Genomic DNA, 20,515 nt, shown 5'->3' with positions numbered 1-20,515 from the left:
ACGTCTGTGTCTTTCTGTGCTGTCACCGAGACGCAGATGATTGTTCAGACTGATGCAGAGACGCTGCTGACAGCTGTTACTTTACACAGCGCTGCTCAGGATGGACCAATCACGGTCGTTTGCGATGCAGCATACAGACCTTACACAGTCTGATACAGACGCGCGCCGAGACTCCTGAGGGCGGGCTGCCGCTTTGAATGACATGTGCCAATCATTAAACTCAACCAATCACAACGTCTCATGTTTATAGATACACAAAAATAACTGTAAGCCTGTCTGCGCTGCTAATCAGTGTTTGACTATGATAATACGTTCAAATAATAAAATAACTAATAGCAGTCAATCAAGATTTGAAATGGGAATACCTGGGAGCCAGATAATTATCCGGAATTTCTATTTTGTGGCTGAACGATTCCTTCAAAACTTGCAATAGTTTATTTCTTGCTGCAAATCACAACTTTACAAAAGTAAAAAGTGTGTGAAACAGCTTGAAATGAAGCGAGTGATATGACGATACATACGGATGGAGGAAAAAACTCTTTATTTCCAAACAAAGTTCACTGTACAATTACATGGAACTTTCTAAAATATTGAGAAGAAATCATAAGGTAAAAGCATCCAGATCACTGAATGTGGTGTGTGATCACATAACACAAAGCATTGTGGGAGTAATGAAGCTGTCCTGCGTCCGCTACAGGACCTTGTATCTGCTCTTGTTGGTGGGCTGGTAGGAGTTTTGCTGAAAGCAGAGAACAGAAGAGTGTGTGAGTGTCCAGCGTGAGCGAGATCTTCAGGAGTGTACTGAACCAGATGAACTCACCAGACGGATCAGCTCCTCTTTGATCAGCCGGGTGATTTCTGCTTTGCTCTTCTGCACGGCCATCTCGTTCGCACCTGTCAACAACAACAGACGGTTCAGGATCAGTCCTTCAGACCAGGTGAAGATCTGGGGAGCACACTTACTCTCGATGGCCAGGTAGATCTTGCGCTCTCCCTCTTTGGGCTCTTTGCCCGGTGGGAAATATGTTCCTCTGATAGTGATGGCCGCCTCCGAATACTCTCCGATGCGCTGAAGAGCCTCTTTAGACGTCACCTTCCACCGCGCCGTCTGCAAAACACACACACACACACACACACACACACACACATCAGTGACATGCTTTCAAGAAGTGAAAGGTGCAAACCTCTTGGAAAAGCTACATCCACAACCAAAGACTATAACCTATAAAAACCGATGCAAGCAGTTCTTGACTCGAGAACGATTCATTATCTAGCAGTTCAGTCAGTCTGAGGTCTGTCAGAAGTGTGTGTGTGTGTGTGTGTTTAGTGACCTGAGGGAAGTCGTTGATCTCCAGCTCCTCCTCGTATCTCTTGACGGTGTCCGTGGCCTCGGCGGCCTGCCGCTCCTCCTCCAGCTTCTCCACTGGTGTGTAGTTCAGTTTGGCGTTGATCTTCTCCGCCTGCTGCTCTGCGATGGTCTTGGCTGAGACGGTGGGAGCGATCATCTTCCCGCCGCGCAGGAAGGTGTTTGTGGCCTGCTGCATCACATCCTGAGATCAACCAGAAGACAATCTCATTTGTAGATTTAATTCACAGCGTCCAGGTATTAAATATGCCTTTTCAAAGCATAAAATCATCTAATCTTTCTTTTGATTAAGAGCTTCATGTAAAACACCGAGCTCTCTGACCTGAGCCTCGGCGCCGAGGTTCTTCTGCGCCTGGATCTTGAGGGCCAGTTTCTTGGCGATCTCCAGTTTCTGGATGTTTCCGGCGGATGGAGTGCTCTGACCGGACACACCGGACACGGATCCGCTCACCCCCCCCCCAGCGGCCCCCGCAGCGCCCGGAGCAGACAGATCCTTCACACGCTTCTTGGAGTTAAACATGCTCTCGATCTGCTCGTCGATCTGCAGATGCACCACAGGGATCAGCTGTTATTACACTGTAACTACAGAAATCATACAGTACAGCGTTCCTGGAGCTCACGGCTCGGGCAACAGCAGCATTATTCCCACGATTCCCAGGGAAAGCCAGAACTGCTCGAATGTGATCCTGTGCAAGTCACTTCAGATAAACGCACACATGCGGTCACTTTCACAATCAGTAGTGTTTCTGCTCAACATCAGATATTATTATGACTGTGCTGTAATGTATATAGATACAATTAATCAGAGTAGAGTTACACATTGAACATGTTATATGACCAGCAGATGGAAAGTCTGAATAAATCTGTAAATGGATTTTGTTTGATACTTCACTTATACATAATAACATTAGGGGAAGTGACTCTTTTAAACCCATCTGAGCTTCTGAGAGAGATCTGAGCGAGTACGAAGCTGAAGATTCACATGTAAACACTCTTCTTTCATCATAAATCCACAAAATGAAGTACTCTGCTAATGTGAAAAGTGTGGCGTACATGTGATGTCTCAAACTAGAGCCCACTGCGTGTTTTAATACTTGTTTGAGATTTACTTAAGTGAACACTTCAATATTCCTTCTTGCTCATCACTGTAACTAAAAGAATAAAGAACTGCTGGTCAAACTGGACCACTGGATCAGTGAGATCATATCATAGCTAAATGTATAGAGAGAGCTCAAATAAAATAGGTTTTTATGTTTTATTTCCAACTAAATGTTTTCTATGGTTTTAGTTAACCCTGGACTTAAGTTGTCCAATCATAACTCCTCAGTATTAAGTCTAGATGCTTCTTGAATCTGATCATGTTCATCAGTAAATACAGCAGTTAGTCAGACTGGTCTCTTATTCTCAGACTCTATTCTCAGCTGTGATCAGTGTGTTCTTACGTCCAGAGCTGCGTCCTCGTCGTCAGAGTCGTGCAGACCTAACGCAGCCTTCTGCAGCTTCTTCCTCTCGTTAGCCAGCGCATGCTCCGTCTCGTCAAACTTAAAACCCTTCCCAGAGAATCCACTGCTGCTCTTGATGCTCTTCCCCTCCTGCGGAGACACAACACAGCGTCACTGAACACCCATAACACACACACACACACAGTCACTGAACACCCGTAACACACACACACACACCATCACTGAACACCCGTAACACACACACACACCGTCACTGAACACCCGTAACACACACACACACCATCACTGAACACCCGTAACACACACACACAAACCATCACTGAACACCCGTAACACACAACACACCGTCATTGAACACCCGTAACACACAAACAGTCACTGAACACCCGTAACGCACACACACACACCAACACTGAACACCCGTAACACACACACACAGTCACTGAACACCCGTAACACACACACAGTCACTGAACACCAGTAACACACACATACACAACCCATCACTGAACACCTGTAACACACACACACAAACCATCACTGAACACCCGTAACACACACACACAAACCATCACTGAACACCCATAACACACACACACACCGTCACTGAACACCCGTAACACACACACACACACTGAACACCCGTAACACACAACACACCGTCATTGAACTCCCGTAACACACAGTCACTGAACACCCGTAACGCACACACAGTCACTGAACACCCATTACACACACACACACACACACACACACACACACAAACCATCAATGAACACCCATAACACACAAACACACACACACACCATCACTGAACACCCGTAACACACACACACCGTCACTGAACACCCATTACACACACACACACACACACACACACACACACACACACACCATCACTGAACACCCGTAACACACACACACACACACACAAACCATCACTGAACACCCGTAACACACAACACACCGTCATTGAACACCCGTAACACACAAACAGTCACTGAACACCCGTAACGCGCACACACACACCCCAACACTGAACACCCGTAACACACACACAGTCACTGAACACCCGTAACACACACACACACACACACCATCACTGAACACCCGTAACACACACATACACAACCCATCACTGAACACCTGTAACACACACACCATCACTGAACACCCATAACACACAAACACACCCCCAAACCATCACCGAACACCCGTAACACACACACACTGTCACTGAACACCCATTACACACACACACACACCGTCACTGAACACCCATTACACACACACACACAAACCATCACTGAACACCCGTTACACACACACACAATCACTGAACACCCGTAACACACACACAGTCACTGAACACCCGTAACACACACACACAACATCACTGAACACCCGTAACACACACATACACAACCCATCACTGAACACCTGTAACACACACACCATCACTGAACACCCATAACACACAAACACACCCCCAAACCATCACCGAACACCCGTAACACACACACACTGTCACTGAACACCCATTACACACACACACACACCGTCACTGAACACCCATTACACACACACACACAAACCATCACTGAACACCCGTTACACACCCCCAAACCATCACCGAACACCCGTAACACACACACACTGTCACTGAACACCCATTACACACACACACACACCGTCACTGAACACCCATTACACACACATACACAACCCATCACTGAACACCCGTTACACACACACACAATCACTGAACACCCGTAACACACACATACACAACCCATCACTGAACACCCGTAACACACACATACACAACCCATCACTGAACACCCGTAACACACACACACACACACACACACAAACCATCACTGAACACCCGTAACACACACACAAACCATCACTGAACACCCGTAACACACACACACACCATCACTGAACACCCATTACACACACACACACAAACCATCACTCAACACCCGTAACACACACACCGTCACTGAACACCCATTACACACACACACACACACACACACACACACACACACAAACCATCACTGAACACCCGTAACACACACACACACACACACACACACACACCGTCACTGAACACCCGTAACACACACAGTCACTGAACACCCGTAACACACACATACACAACCCATCACTGAACACCTGTAACACACACACCGTCACTGAACACCCATAACACACAAACAAACCATCACCGGACACCCGTTACACACACACACACACACACCATCACTGAACACCAGTAACACACACACCGTCACTGAACACCCATTACAACACACACACACACACACACACACCGTCACTGAACACCCGTAACACACACAGTCACTGAACACCCGTAACACACACACAGTCACAACCCATCACTGAACACCTGTAACACACACACCGTCACTGAACACCCATAACACACAAACACACACACAAACCATCACTGAACACCCGTAACACACACACACACACCATCACTGAACACCCGTAACACACACACACACCCTCACTGAACACCCATTACACACACACAAACCATCACTGAACACCCGTAACACACACACACACACACACACACAACCCATCACTGAACACCTGTAACACACACACCGTCACTGAACACCCATAACACACAAACACACACACAAACCATCACCGATCACCCGTAACACACACACACACACACACCATCACTGAACACCCGTAACACACACACACACCCTCACTGAACACCCATTACACACACACAAACCATCACTGAACACCCGTAACACACACACACACACACCATCACTGAACACCCGTAACACACACACACCGTCACTGAACACCCATCACACACACACACACACACAAACCATCACTGAACACCCGTAACACACACACACCATCACTGAACACCCGTAACACACACAAACCGTCACTGAACACCCATTACACACACACACAAACCATCACTGAACACCCGTAACACACACACACACAAACCATCACTGAACACCCGTAACACACACACACACACACCATCACCGAACACCCGTAACACACACACACCCACAACACACACACACCGTCACTGAACACCCATTACACACACACACACACACACACACCATCACTGAACACCCGTAACACACACACACACCGTCACTGAACACCCATTACACACACACACACAAACCATCACTGAACACCCGTAACACACACACACACCATCACCGAACACCCGTAACACACACACACACCCACAACACACACACACCGTCACTGAACACCCATTACACACACACACACACACCATCACTGAACACCCGTAACACACACACACACCGTCACTGAACACCCATTACACACACACACACAAACCATCACTGAACACCCGTAACACACACACACACACAAACCATCACCGAACACCCGTAACACACACACACACACACACACACACACCACGTCACATTAGCATACTTATAACATTGCAGAATATGATACAAATGTGTCTTCTGTCTAAATGTGCTGTGATTAATCAGCTGTGGAAGCATGGTGATGTGTCAGGCGCTCACAGCTTTCTGATGCTCTTTGAAGTTGGTCCAGAGCAGCTCGAGCTCCGGCGGGACGGGCGACCCGGACAGCTCCAGCGCTTTGATGATCTCTCCGGAGTAACGAGACTGTTGCTCAGTGATGAAGGTGTACGCATAACCCTACAACACACACACACAGAGTCACACGTGAGCCTCTCGTCTGCAGCGCAGCATCAGCGTGACCCGGATCGGATCACTCACCTTGTTCCCGGCTCGTCCCGTGCGTCCGGCGCGGTGCACGTAGTCCTCGTAGTGGTTGGGACAGCTGTAGTTGATGACCAGGATGAGCTGCTTGACGTCCAGACCTCGCGCCGCCACAGACGTGGCCACCAGCAGACGACACGCGCCGTTCTTGAAGTCATTGATGATGCTGTCCCTGTCGTACTGATCGATGCCTGTGACACGGACCGCACAGCATCACCTCACCGCAGTATTTCACATCCTTCAGTCTTAGTTTAAATAAAGTGCCATCTGATGGTTGTTTACTACATTTACCTCATAAAAGCTTTTAGGAAAAAAAAATCTGCTCAGGATAACTGTTACAGACGCGATGGAGACAGCAGCATACTTACATGGAATTCACTTAATATTTACAGACTACTTTACCAAATCATGTTTCATTTGATTCCTAGCAGTTAAACTCAATACAAATGATGTGAAGCCCAGTGTGGTGCGGTCCTGACCTCCGTGGAGAGACATGCAGGGGTACGAGGCCTTCATCAGGTCTTTGAGGAGTCCGTCAGCGTGCTCCTGCTTGTCCATGAAGATGATGATGGAGCCCTTCTCCTGATAGTGACCCAGAATCTCCAGCAGCTTCAGGAACTTCTTCTCCTCCTCGATCACGATCTGTGGAAGCAGCAGAACACAGCCCAGCTTCAGACGAGGAGACACTCCCGCTCAAGATTTTAAAGCATCATATTATTCTGATTTCTGAAGATCATGTGACACTGAAGACTGGAGGAATGATGCTGAAAATACAGCGGAGCATCACAGAAATACATTACACTTTAACACAGATTCACACAGAAAACAGAAGACTGAGCAGAAGACATTAGCTGATCTTCATTACTCCAGCATCAGTGGACACATATTCTTCAGTAAGGCAATCATTGTAACTGTAAGATTACACATTAATCAGAGAGTAGTGACGCACCACGTGCTGCTCCACGTCTGAGCACACCACGCTCCTGCCGCCCACCTGCACCTCGATGGGTCTGGACAGGATCCTGCGCGCCAGAGACTCCATCGAGCGAGGGAACGTGGCCGAGAACATGACGGTCTGCCGGTCGGGACGCACGTTATCCACGATACGCATCACCTGCCAAACACACACACACATCAGCTGGCCACTTCTCAACCATTCCTCAGAGATCAGAACATAAACACCAGACTATGAAACTGTGTGGTCAGAGATCACAGGCCTAAAGCAGCTCACATACAGTGTTTGATTCTTTTGAGAGGTGATCTAAATGTTTGTGGATTGGAACCGGAGAGGAAGAGTGTGTAGTGTGTGAGGAGCGTCTGGTTCAGGAGAGAGAGACTGACCTGCGGCTCGAAGCCCATGTCGAACATGCGGTCAGCCTCGTCCATCACCACATACGTGACCCTGCGCAGATTGGTCACGCGACCTGAGCAACACAAGATCAGCACATTAGAGGAGACAGACCCCGCAGACAGACACATCTAGCAGCTGAAACACACACAGGATGATGACAGTCACTGATGGAGTCCCTCTCGCAGGACTTTACCTGCGCACCGGCAGACGCTCACAGAGAACCTGTAAAATTCACAAGAGCCACATCATACATTAACTGAGCGGAAGCCGCCCGGAGAGGGACCTACGGAGGAAACATATTAGAGATTACATCGCATGTGTGGAAACACACCGCACACTCACATCACGCACTGCATTCTGGGGCTTCACTGACACCCACACAGTTACTACAGCAGTGTGAAGGCTGAGGACGGGCTACGATCAACAGCTTCTCACACACTTCTCTTAAACACTGAGTCTCTAAATGACACTGATGAAAGATCTCGGCTGAGCAGCTGACATGAGACCAGAGTCAAGAGTTACTGGAGGAAGCTACATTAGTGATCAACAACTACAAGAGCCAGGGCCTTTCTGAAACAGGTATTCTGGGTGCACTTTTATGTACAAAAACGGCGGCCTTAATGTTTGCACATTCAATCCAATGCATTTGTATTTAAACACACTTTGAGCAGTGCCTTACAAACACCCCGAGAGCAAATAAAGCTGACTCTGTACATTACACTTCCTTCTAGATCTGAAACTGATTCAATTATGTGCTGCATTATATTCATATTGTTGTTTTAGAAGTCTGCATTAACCCACACATGCATGGCATACAGCATTTAAAAGTGGAGTAAGGTAGAAATGCACAGATTCTGAAGCAGAGGACGTGGTTTCGAACACTGCTAAACATCAGTTAGATGTTTAATGAGAAACATAGCAAGAACACAGTGGAGTTAAGCTAGGATTGAAGTCATGTTAATTCCAGCTCAGTTTGACGCACCGTTGTTGGCTCCGAGCATGTCGATCATGCGTCCCGGTGTGCACACGATGATCTCTGCGCCGCGCTTCAGCTCTGCGATCTGAGGACAGACACTGGTTTAGATCAGGCTCTGTGTGAGCTCATGAAGCCATCACACACACACACACACACACACACACACACACCTGCTCGCTGATGCCCGTGCCGCCGTACACACACACCACACGCAGACCCAGAGACTTGGAGAACTTCTTGCACTCTTTGGTGATCTGCAGCGCTAGCTCTCGCGTCGGTGTCAGGATCACAGCTGACGGAGACACACACACACACACAGTCAGATCTACACCAGCAAAGACTTGCCATCACATAGTTTCTTCACAAAACAAGAACCAGGATTCTTCAAACCTTTAGCTTTAATAGCAAACGTGATCAATAGCAAACGATTTCAAAATATATGATTGAACTTCTGATCTGATCAGTTTATAAGCGAGCAGATCTCCTGAACAGCCAGAGGTGTAGGAAACGCCTGGATCATGTTATTCTGACAGGATGAGTCCTGAAGTAATGTCATGTGTGTGAGAGTCCTGATGAACGTGAGGATCAGGAGGAGGCTCACCGATGGGTCCTTCTCCCTCTCCCAGAGGAGACTGGTCCATGATGTGCCGAAACATGGGCAGCAGGAAGGCGATGGTCTTCCCACTTCCTGTTTTAGCGATGCCGATGAGGTCTCGTCCAGACATGATGGCAGGGATGGCCTGGGCCTGGATCGGGGTGGGCTTCTCATAGTTGTGTCTAGAACAGAGAGAGGTAAAGAGAAACACTGGTTCTGTCTGGAGAAGGTCCTGAAGACCCGCTCTACTCACTTCTTCATCGCGTGCAGCACTTTCATGGAGATCCCACACTGCACCCAGGTCTTGATGGGCTTCGGACAGCCCTTGCCTTTAACGTTGATCCCCTCCAGCTCCAGACGGTACTCGTTCACCTCTGAGCAGACACACGGGTCAGACGCGGTCACCCTGAGCTGTGTGTAAGAGCGCAGGTGTGTGTGTGTGTGTGCTGTACCTTCAGGACTCATCCTGGCCAGCTCTGGCACCTCCACGTAGAAGTTCTTACGGAAGGATTCGTACTCGATCTTCTGATGATCAACCGGCTCCAGAACTTTCCTCTGTTTGGTCTGGAAGCCTGTGAGGGCCGTCTGCAAGTCCACTTCCTCTTCCTCTGATGAATACTGCACACACACATGGGGAAAGATTGCTTTTTTATGTGCTTCTTTTTTTAAGGCATGAAGTAAAAAATCTGACATTTAAATATTTCAAATCCTGAAGATTAACGTTTTTTTTTTTCTTTATATATAATATTGTTTTGACCATTTCTGACATGGACATTGTTGGACCTCGGTGTAACTTTTTTAAAAGAATTAAAGTGAACAACCATTCAGCCGTCAGCTACAGTTTCGCATCAGACAGTGCACTATAGACCCCCTGAGGAACAGTTCCACTCATTCTCTACTATAGGAGAGGAAGAATTGTATAAACTTGTTAAATCATCTAAACCAAAAACATGTATGTTAGACCCTATACCATCTAAGCTCCTAAAAGAGGTGCTTCCAGAAGTCATAGGTCCTCTTCTGACTATTATTAATTCCTCATTGTCATTAGGATATGTCCCCAAAACCTTCAAACTGGCTGTTATTAAGCCTCTCATAAAAAAGCCACAACTTGACCCCAGAGAACTAGTTAATTATAGACCAATCTCGAATCTCCCTTTTCTGTCCAAGATACTAGAAAAGGTGGTATCCTCACAATTATATTCCTTCTTAGAGAAAAATGGTATCTGTGAGCGTTTGACAATTGACCACAACATTCTTTTGCATAGACTTGAACCAGGGATTAAAGTGAAAAAAAATCTTCTGACTGAACATTTTTCAGGCCAAGCCATATTCCTTTAACAAACACTTTATTTAAATAGTCGAGACCAATAGCGTTTTAAGGAGAGATTAAACCGCTTTAATATTGCCAGTTTGCATATTTTAAAAGCTATTTGTAATCTTTGAAAAAAAATATACCTTGACAAGGTGTGAGACTGTGAACGACAGGTCATGCTCCGCTATGAAAGAACATAAGCGCACTTTTACATCGCACACACGGTCGACCATAGATGCATGAATCTCCGTTGTGGTACTTGTCGCACCAGGCAGGGAGCATGTGTACTGTAGAGCACGAACTGCAGCATTGTGACTAGCTTCTGATTGATGGTGAGCTAGCACTTTTTTGCCATTATTGCCATATTGAAATTTCCTGTGGCATGCTGTGCAAAGACACGTACCTGGTTGTTTGATTTTTTTAGCCCACGAACCAAAAGGCTTGCCATTCTTCCCAATTTCGCTAAGCCAAGCCCATCTCCATTTATTTTTTACACTTTTATCAATCTCCGAAACATCGGAGCATTCCTGCATTATAAGTGTGTCCATGCTATCTTAAATGTAACTAGAATTAAAAGTTAGTGAACTAACTTTGATGTTGGCTTGGCCATCTTGGCCATGGGGCAAAAGAGCCACAGTACTTGTGTGCCCAGCATTCTTGAGTTGCCCCGCTGCAAAAAAAATAAATAAATAATACCATAAAAAAATACACCTGCGACAGTCTTTTTCCATGGTCCCTTGATGTTTACTTTTTAAATAAAAAGCCTAGGCTATGAAAACAGCTACGACAGGGTTGTCTAGCTGAATGTGAAATAAGTCATGCAAAAACCATAATCTCCTAAATACCATTCAATTTAATCTTATTTTAATAGTACTGACAACATATTTTAAGTTATCACACATTACTGAAAAATTAAAGAATTTTAATCAAAATTTTAATTAATATTTATTATAAAATAAATATTTCATAAAACTGAAACTTAAATATATTATTTATTTAGGCTATACAAAACGGAAAAGAAAAAAGACTAAATAATAAGGCTGAATAAGCTGATCTATAGCATGTTAAATGGTGGTTGCCTGTCTATGAATGGTACACCCTTCTAAGCTCACAGAAGTGGTTTGACCCAAGTCCTCAGCAGCCAATGACATTGACCTCTTCAAACTGATTTTTAATGTGTACTTCAAGTGTGTTTCACGTGTATTTAACACGTGAAATACACGTTAAATACCCGCTGATTTTTCATGTGTAAAAAACACGTATTTAACGCGTTAAATAATATTAGATATAATATCGGAGTAATATAGTATTTTAAGAAGCTCTTAAAAATATATATAAATTACTTTACCATGTTGTGCAGCGCCGATAAATAAATAATATTAAATACGTGTTGTCTACGCATGAAATACACGTATTTAACGTGTTGTTGACATGTTAAAATTCACGTGTATTTGACCCTCTTGGCCTTCCATACACATTAGATATAATGAGGGAGACGTGAAAAAAGGACATCGCGTTGTTTTGATATGGATTACTTTATCACAGAATATTTGTTCGGCAGCACTTGTTTAGTTTAAAAGTAGACATGTCAAGCTTTCTATAGATATATCTCGCATGTCTCTTCGTTGAGTATTCATGGAGTTACAGTTCATTTTAATGACGTGTTTGTAAATGAAGATCAGCGCAGACCAAGGCTGGAGACAGCGCACCTTGTTTGTTATCTTTATTTTATAAGTGCACAAAGTTTTGTTGTTATTATGTTTGTATCCAAAAAAAAGTGGACCCTTTACAGATTCGATTGATGTATTGCTCTTATCTGTACGATTAAAACTGAAAGTGTAATTTAAGTAATTGTCAGGGTTATCAGCAGAAAATGACTCAAAACGCGTATATGCGTTAATCGACTCCAGAGTTAAAAGGCTGTCGTGACTTTTTTTCTTCCAGTATTCATAAGCTGCATCACGCTGTCAAATTATATGTCATTTTGCACACATAAACATCTCAAAAACACCTGAATTCTGCTCTTGTTGTGTTCTAATGGGTGGATTAGTGCTGTCATATTATTTTTGGAAGCGCTTTAAAAATGCGGATGAAGCGCTCATTTCTCTCTCGTCTTTCTCTCTGTTCTTTGGCCAGAGACATAATTTATAAATGAGATCTGACCCGGTAATAATAACATATATTGGTTTAGCTTGTCAGTGTGAATGAAATGTGTAGCCTATTTATTTGTCTGATCTCGCCCTAAACGCGGCTGTCATGTAACTTTTTTTTCCCCTTCGCGATGTCAAATATTGCATTTTGCACACATACACGGCTCAAAAACCCCTGGATTTTTCTCTTAGTGTGTTCTAATTGGTGGATTGTGTGCATTCGCAGGAATATTTATTTTAAGAAGCTCTTAAAAAAATATATATAAATGACTTTACCATGTTGTGACGATGGATAATAATTGATGTGAGGTTCAGCCTGACAGATAAAATCTCACAATCACATATAAACACTCATTTTCATGTGTATAATATATTCTTCTAATTGTTTTGTGCCGTTTCGCTGCAGTGTTTTAATGTGACAGGCTGTAAATTCTCTTCAAGTGTTCAGAGAAATACATGGCGAGCTCGCGAGCAGTTGGCTGCCGCGAATATATCATGTTATTACTTTAAACAGTTCAGAAACATCTGATTTTAGCTCTTGGTGTGTTCTAACGTGTGGATTGCGTGCAATCGCCGTTTTAAAAGGTCTTAAATAAGAATGAATTCGCTCGTTGTGAGCTCCGTGGAGACAGCAGCAGTGATTCTTCTCTCATCTTTCTGACTGCTCTCTGCCCAGAAATCAATTATTAAAGAGCCCTGACCCCTGTAATAATCAGATATGTTGGTTTAGCTTGTCAGTTTGAGGGAAATTGTATTATTTACTTGGTATTTTTAACCGGTTTAAAAGTGAAACGAAGCCCGGCCGACTCCTCCCTTAATCTCGGTTATTGCAACTAGGGGCGCAATTTTTCTCAGATAATGTAAGTCTATGGGTAATGTATTTTGACATTTAAAAATTAATAAAAAAAAAAACTTTAAGTCTGATCAGTCTGAAAAGATATAGCAACCAGCACCGCTCTATCCCGCAGGTGTCTGCCGAGTTTGGGGCTTGTGGCTTTAAAGCCCTAGGAGGAGTAGCGTTCAGAATTTCTGTCAGAAAAATAATAAGAAGAAAAAGAAGAAGTTTAAATAGCATAATGGCTTGTTGCCAAGCCAACATAATTATACCTCAGCCGTAGCCTGACATGTACTTCTTCAAAACTAAACCAAAACCCGGAGTGGATCCATACCGGAGTGATAACAAAACGCTTATAGTGAAGAGAGGAACGTGCATTCGCTCCACTCCAGGCTTTGATCCTCCTCAGCAGGCTGAATACACTTTGTCTTTCCTTAATTTAAGACCTATTTAAACTAAAATTAAGACATTTATTATCCCTATTTGAGAAATGTAAGCCTATATATACAGCATTAAAATTATGAAAAGTGAATTTAAAACATTAAGGACAGGCGGAACAGTGTAATTGACGGAAATCCGTCGATGACTCGCTACAATTAACGGAAATCCGTCATAACGACGGAGAACTTTAATCCCTGCTTGAACACTTTGTTGGCATCAGTGGAAGTGCATTAGCATGGTTTAAATCGTACTTATATGACCGCCATCAGTTCGTAGCAGTGAATGAAGATGTATCATATCGATCACAAGTGCAGTATGGAGTACCTCAAGGCTCAGTACTAGGGCCGCTACTCTTCACGCTTTATATGTTACCCTTGGGAGATATCATCAGGAAACATGGTGTTAGCTTTCACTGTTATGCTGATGATACGCAGCTCTATATTTCCTCGCAGCCCGGTGAAACACACCAATTTGAAAAACTAATGGAATGCATAGTCGATATAAAAACTGGATGACGAGTAATTTCTTACTGCTAAATTCAGAAAAAACAGAGGTGTTAATTATAGGACCTAAAAACTAGAACACTAGATAACTAGAACACTATCTAAGACTTGATGGTTGCTCTGTCAATTCTTCGTCATCAGTTAGGAACCTAGGTGTGCTATTTGATCGCAATCTTTCCTTAGAAAGCCAAGTTTCTAGCATTTGTAAAACTGCATTTTTCCATCTCAAAAATATATCTAAATTACGGCCTATGCTCTCAATGTCAAATGCAGAAATGTTAATACGTGCATTTATGACTTCAAGGTTAGATTATTGTAATGCTTTATTGGGTGGTTGTTCTGCACGCTTGGTAAACAAACTACAGCTAGTCCAAAATGCAGCAGCAAGAGTTCTTACTAGAACCAGGAAGTATGACCATATTAGCTCAGTCCTGTCCACACTGCACTGGCTCCCTATCAAACATCGTATAGATTTTAAAATATTGCTTATTACTTATAAAGCCCTGAATGGTTTAGCACCTCAGTATTTGAATGAGCTCCTTTACATTATACTCCTCTACGTCCGCTACGTTCTCAAAACTCAGGCAATTTGATAATACCTAGAATATCAAAATCAACTGTGGGCGGCAGATCCTTTTCCTATTTGGCTCCTAAACTCTGGAATAACCTACCTAACATTGTTCGGGAGGCAGACACACTCTTGCAGTTTAAATCTAGATTAAAGACCCATCTCTTTAACCTGGCATACACATAACATACTAATATGCTTTTAATATCCAAATCCGTTAAAGGATTTTTAGGCTGCATTAATTAGGTAAACCGGAACCGGGAACACTTCACATAACACCGTACTTTCTACATCATTAGAAGAATGGCATCTACGCTAATATTTGTCTGTTTCTCTCTTGTTCCGAGGTCACCGTAGCCACCAGATCCAGTCTGTGTCCAGATCAGAGGGTCACTGCAGTCACCCGGATCCAGTACGTATCCAGACCAGATGGTGGATCAGCACCTAGAAAGGACCTCTACTGCCCTGAAAGACAGCGGAGACCAGGACAAGACCACAGGAAACAGATGATTCTTCTGCACAATCTGACTTTGCTGCAGTCTGGAATTGAACTACTGGTTTCGTCTGGTCAGAGGAGAACTGACCCCAACTGAGCCTGGTTTCTCCCAAGGTTTTTTTCTCCATTCTGTCACCGATGGAGTTTCGGTTCCTTGCCGCTGTCGCCTCTGGCTTGCTTAGTTGGGGTCACTTCATCTACAGCGATATCGTTGACTTGATTGCAAATAAATGCACAGACACTATTTAACTGAACAGAGATGGCATCACTGAATTCAATGATGAACTGCCTTTAACTATCATTCTGCATTATTGACGCACTGTTTTCCTAATGAATGTTGTTCAGTGCTTTGACGCAATGTATTTTGTTTAAAGCGCTTTATAAATAAAGGTGATTGATTGACTTGACACACGCGTGTGCTCCATCACGTCTGTACCTCCATGGCGTCCTGGTCGTTCTCCATCAGCTCTCCTTTCTTCTTGGTGGTGTGCAACATCTTATTGGTCTTCATCACGGTCACCACTTTGGACACACTGCCTTTCTGCTGAGACACATGATTAATGTCCCAGTGTTACTGTAGTATTAATACACAGACAGTGACATCATTAAAACGTGTGTGTCTCTACAGGACAGGAGAGAGTCGTGTTCAGCACCTTGTCGGTTCCTCCTCTCATGGTGCCCATGTTGAACTTCTTGACCTCCTCCTTGACCTCCTCCATGTAAGCGTCCAGCGGGTCCAGCTCCTCTTCAGCCTCCTGCTCCATCTGTGTCTCCTCCTCCATCACAGCCACTTCCTCTTTCTCTTTCTCTTTCTCTGCCTCCTCTTCCTCTTCCTCTTCGTCCGGCTCGGCAGGTGCTTCTTCATCATCTAAACGCACACACACACACACACACAAGCAACAATCAAACAAATCAAAACCAAGTCATAATGAGCTCTCTATCTTCCTAGCACTAGATACAGCCAATCTCTACTGACTGGAGCTCATGGTGGTTTGGTGAAGCTCCGCCCCTGGTGAGGGAGGCAGCCAATCAAAGCTCAGAGTCTGTGGGATGGCCAATCAAATATGTGCTTTCACACAACAATGTGTTTAACGCGAGCTGAAAATATTTCTAGTCTTAGATCTCTGATAGTTTGTGATGTCCATGGTTTATTTCTGTTTATCGTTGACTCTTTAAGACTCGCTGTGGGAAACAGAAACCCCATCAGAGCTCTGGAGTCTGTGCTAACAGTGTGGTGTGTATTAGGGCTGAACGATATGGACAAAATTTCATATCTCGATTTTCATGCCAGATATCTCGATATCGATACGATATGACTACATGTTCTTTTGCTAAGCACGACCTGCACAACACGTCACTCTGGTTTACATCCTCATTTCCGAATCCAAAATACTTCCACATTATGGAAGATGATTTATGTTTTGGCACCAAGTCAGATTCTGCACTGCCACCGGCCGCATTATCTCCCGCACTCATTTCTTTCTTCATAATTTATCCGCTGTCTCTGTACAGTGTGCATAGACGTTGGAACGGGGGGGGGCTGGAGTGCTGTGTCAGAAAATGTATTGTTTTTAAGCCTTTCGCACGTATGATCAGACAGGTGTAATCAGTCTAGGCTGGTCCCTGGCGCGTACGATCAAGTGCATCACATGATCAACGGAGACAAGCGCTCAGAGCTGTCATATATCACAACTTTTCAGTGTTTTCAACCACATACTGTTCATTTTAGGTTTCAAACATATAAAAAAAAATACATTTAGAGTTTATAAAATACACACTGATGTCTATGGAAGAGGTAATAATAATCTTTTCCATTATAATTTGACACGTTTTATTCATATCAGATACACATTGTGTAAGTAACTTCAGTGTTTACTCTATTCTATTCCCAGTTCACCAGCCACTTTTAAGTATTTCGGGAGAAGTGGATGAATTCACGTGTTGTAAAACCAACAGATCCGATTCTCTGAACTGCGTCTGTGGCACAAACTAACACGGCGGCACCCATCGCGTATACAGCTCAACTAACGCCATCGTTATAAAGGTGTTTAAACAACAATATACTTCCACTTGCATGTATTTGACAATTGGAATATCAGATATTTCATGCCATAACTAACACATTTGTGAATATTCTGAATAAAAAAGGAAAAATGATATAAAAGCAGATCATCATTCATTCAGCGCTGTTGCTGCTGCGGTGTGTCACGTGACAAGCAATGACGCGTCACCATGGAAACGCCGCCCCCCCCTCACAATATAGTTCCCACGTCCCTAGTGTGCGCTGGCTTTAGCGCTGCAGTCAAGGGCACTCCTAAAACTGATGTTTGTTGTGACCGCCAGAGTTGTATGCAGGGCGAGCGCGGAGAGGGGAACTCTATATCGTTGCTTTTTTTCGATATTAATATCTTGAAAGTTCATATCTAGATATAGATACGATAACAATATATCGTTCAGCCCTAGTGTGTATGGATCAGTTCTTCTGAATGAGTGAAGGCTCTCTCACCGTCATCGTCCTCCAGACTCCACTTCTTGCCCTGCTTCATCTCCTCCAGCTCCTTCCTCAGTTCTCCGATGTTCACAATGGCTTTCTTCCTCTGCTCCTCCCTCCACTTCTCCACGCGCTCCTTCCTCTTCCTCATCTCCTCCTCCAGAGTGTTCTGGTCGAAGTCCTGCTGCAGAAGCATCATCACACACAGTTATTCATCTGGTCTTCAGAAGATAACTCTAGACAGAAGCAGCTGAATCAAACACACTCACATCTTCAGGCTTCTCCTCCTCCTTCTCCTTCTCCTTCTCCTTCTTCTCCTCCTTCATCTTCTTCTTGTCAGCGGACGGCTCGGTGTTCTCAGACTTCTCCTTGCTGTAACATCAGCAGAACACACACTTCTGACTCCAAACACTTCTGCTATAAAGCCAAAGCTGCTTATCTGAACACTACGTACAGAGACTAGGAGTGCTGATATATGAAAACAAAAAAATATGAGATGCCATGATGGCAGACTATAAAGACATTATTAGAGCACATTAGTAATGTGAGCTGAATGCGGGTGTCTGCTGACCTCCTCCCTCGGCTCCGGTGCTCTCGGCTGCGGGAGCGTCTCCTGTCCCGACTCCTGGAGCGCCTGCGGAGAGAGCAGACACAGATCTGAGCGCTAGAACACAGCGCAGTGAGGGGATGTGTGCGGCGTGACCTCTGACCTCGCTCTCTTGTGGTCTCTGTGGCGCTCTCGGCTGCGTGTCCTCTCTCTGCGGCTGCGCTCGCGCACACGGGATCCAGCAGCCTCCTCCTTCTGACCGCGCTTGGAGTCCGGTGACCTGCTGCCTGACCGGCCCTTCGAGCTCGAGCGCTTCCTGTAGTGCCTGAACACACACACACACACACACATCTGTGTCAGACCACTGTTCAGAGTTCATTCAGTAACAGCCTTTATTTCACACATGTGTCCCTGCAGCACAGTGTCACAGATATATTTGTAGAAATAGACAACAATACATTGTATGAGTCACAATTATACATTTTTCTTTGATGTCAAAAATCATGAGGATATTAAGATCATGTTCCATGAAGATATTTTGTAAATTTCCTACCATAAATATATCAAAACTTAATTTTTGTTTCGCAATATGATTTGCGAAGAACTTCATTTGGACAACTTTAAAGATGATTTTATCAATATTTAGATTTTTTTGCTTCCTCAGATTCCAGATTTTCAAATAGTTGTATCTCAGACAAATATTGTCCTCAGAACAAACCTCACATCAATGGAGAGATCATTTATTCAGCTTCAGATGACAGAGAGACCGACCCTCATGACTAGTGTTGTGCTCCAGGGTCACAGGTGTATGTAAGAGACACACACACACACACACACAGCTATTTCCCTGATCATCTGATCTGTAGTACACTAACTAGCCAGTAGGGAATGAAATGACTGTGCACAATATTGCTGTGTTTCTCTTTAACTATCAGACGTTTATTTTGGGCTTTAAAATGAGTCAAATACTCACATGAATACACTTCATGTTTCAGCTGTAATATGTTTGTTTCTATACACCTGTAGGCAGTTTAATGTATTTCACACACACACACACACACCCGAACACGCGATCATTAGCAGTTCGTGTTAGTGTAGAAGCTCAATCTAACTCGTGTTTCACTCACAGCGAGGAGGTTAAACAGCACCTTCATAAAATGTCTGTCATTTTGTTGTAAAGATCTCATTAAAACGTTTAAAGTGAAACAGAATAAACAGGAATATTTACCGTGACTCTCGCGCCATGGTTTCGTTGCAGTGTCGCTCACACATCCGGTGACATAATAACAACTTCCGCTGTTTCTTTTTCTTAAAGGGACAGTTCAGCCGTAATCATCAACACGCAGTTACTATTCACTGTTCCAACACTGGTTGGTCTCAGTTTTACTCGTGATGTAATTACTGAAAAAAATGTGCTATACATAAATTAGTATTTTAATTATATGATCAGTCAATCATGGCAACTTATGTTTTACATTACTTTAACTCATAAAAATAAGTTTTTGTGTTTTCCATGCATCCATATCTGTGTTGTGACCTCGTTCATTGTTCAGGAAACAAATATGCAGATTAGAGTCAAACACAGCTAATAAAATGAGCA

The 20,515-nt window shown here is 44.0% G+C and overlaps 1 protein-coding gene across 3 annotated transcripts; it reads right to left on the bottom strand.

Annotated features, from left to right (window-relative positions):
* Positions 1–518: 518 nt before the first annotated feature.
* On the bottom strand, positions 519–20,235 carry LOC113063791 (probable ATP-dependent RNA helicase DDX46). 3 transcript variants are annotated; one of them, XM_026234113.1, is made up of 23 exons: positions 20,144–20,235; positions 19,079–19,240; positions 18,940–19,002; positions 18,638–18,740; positions 18,384–18,552; positions 16,531–16,745; positions 16,314–16,421; positions 10,025–10,190; positions 9,826–9,946; positions 9,579–9,754; positions 9,148–9,269; positions 8,984–9,062; positions 7,992–8,074; positions 7,600–7,764; positions 7,130–7,292; positions 6,648–6,841; positions 6,429–6,566; positions 2,809–2,958; positions 1,689–1,907; positions 1,332–1,550; positions 964–1,108; positions 821–894; positions 519–739 (listed from the first exon to the last, which is right to left on the bottom strand). In XM_026234113.1, the coding sequence occupies exons 1-23, from the start codon at positions 20,185–20,187 to the stop codon at positions 692–694; spliced, it is 3,126 nt and encodes a 1,041-aa protein (XP_026089898.1). In that variant the 5' UTR covers positions 20,188–20,235; the 3' UTR covers positions 519–691. The 3 variants fall into 3 exon arrangements, with proteins under 3 accessions (XP_026089898.1, XP_026089900.1, XP_026089899.1); XM_026234115.1 differs by having other exon boundaries at positions 18,384–18,549; XM_026234114.1 differs by having other exon boundaries at positions 16,314–16,418; positions 20,144–20,234.
* Between the last annotated feature and the right edge of the window lie 280 nt (positions 20,236–20,515).

This window comes from Carassius auratus, chromosome 46, assembly GCF_003368295.1.
Source record: "Carassius auratus strain Wakin chromosome 46, ASM336829v1, whole genome shotgun sequence".
In the NCBI taxonomy this organism is placed as follows: domain Eukaryota; kingdom Metazoa; phylum Chordata; class Actinopteri; order Cypriniformes; family Cyprinidae; genus Carassius; species Carassius auratus.
Note: the sequence above shows the minus strand (reverse complement) of the source record. Positions and strands in the feature narration are given on the sequence as shown.

Bases quoted from the DNA above. Each gene is read 5' to 3' on its own strand.
- LOC113063791 (XM_026234113.1), bottom strand. From the start codon at position 20,187: ATGTGTGAGCGACACTGCAACGAAACCATGGCGCGAGAGTCACG. The intron at 18,741-18,939 runs GTCAGCAGACAC...CTGATGTTACAG, and splicing joins CACCGGAGCCGAGGGAGGAG to CAAGGAGAAGTCTGAGAACA. The intron at 2,959-6,428 runs GTGAGCGCCTGA...GTGTCTCCGCAG, and splicing joins TCAAAGAGCATCAGAAAGCT to GAGGGGAAGAGCATCAAGAG.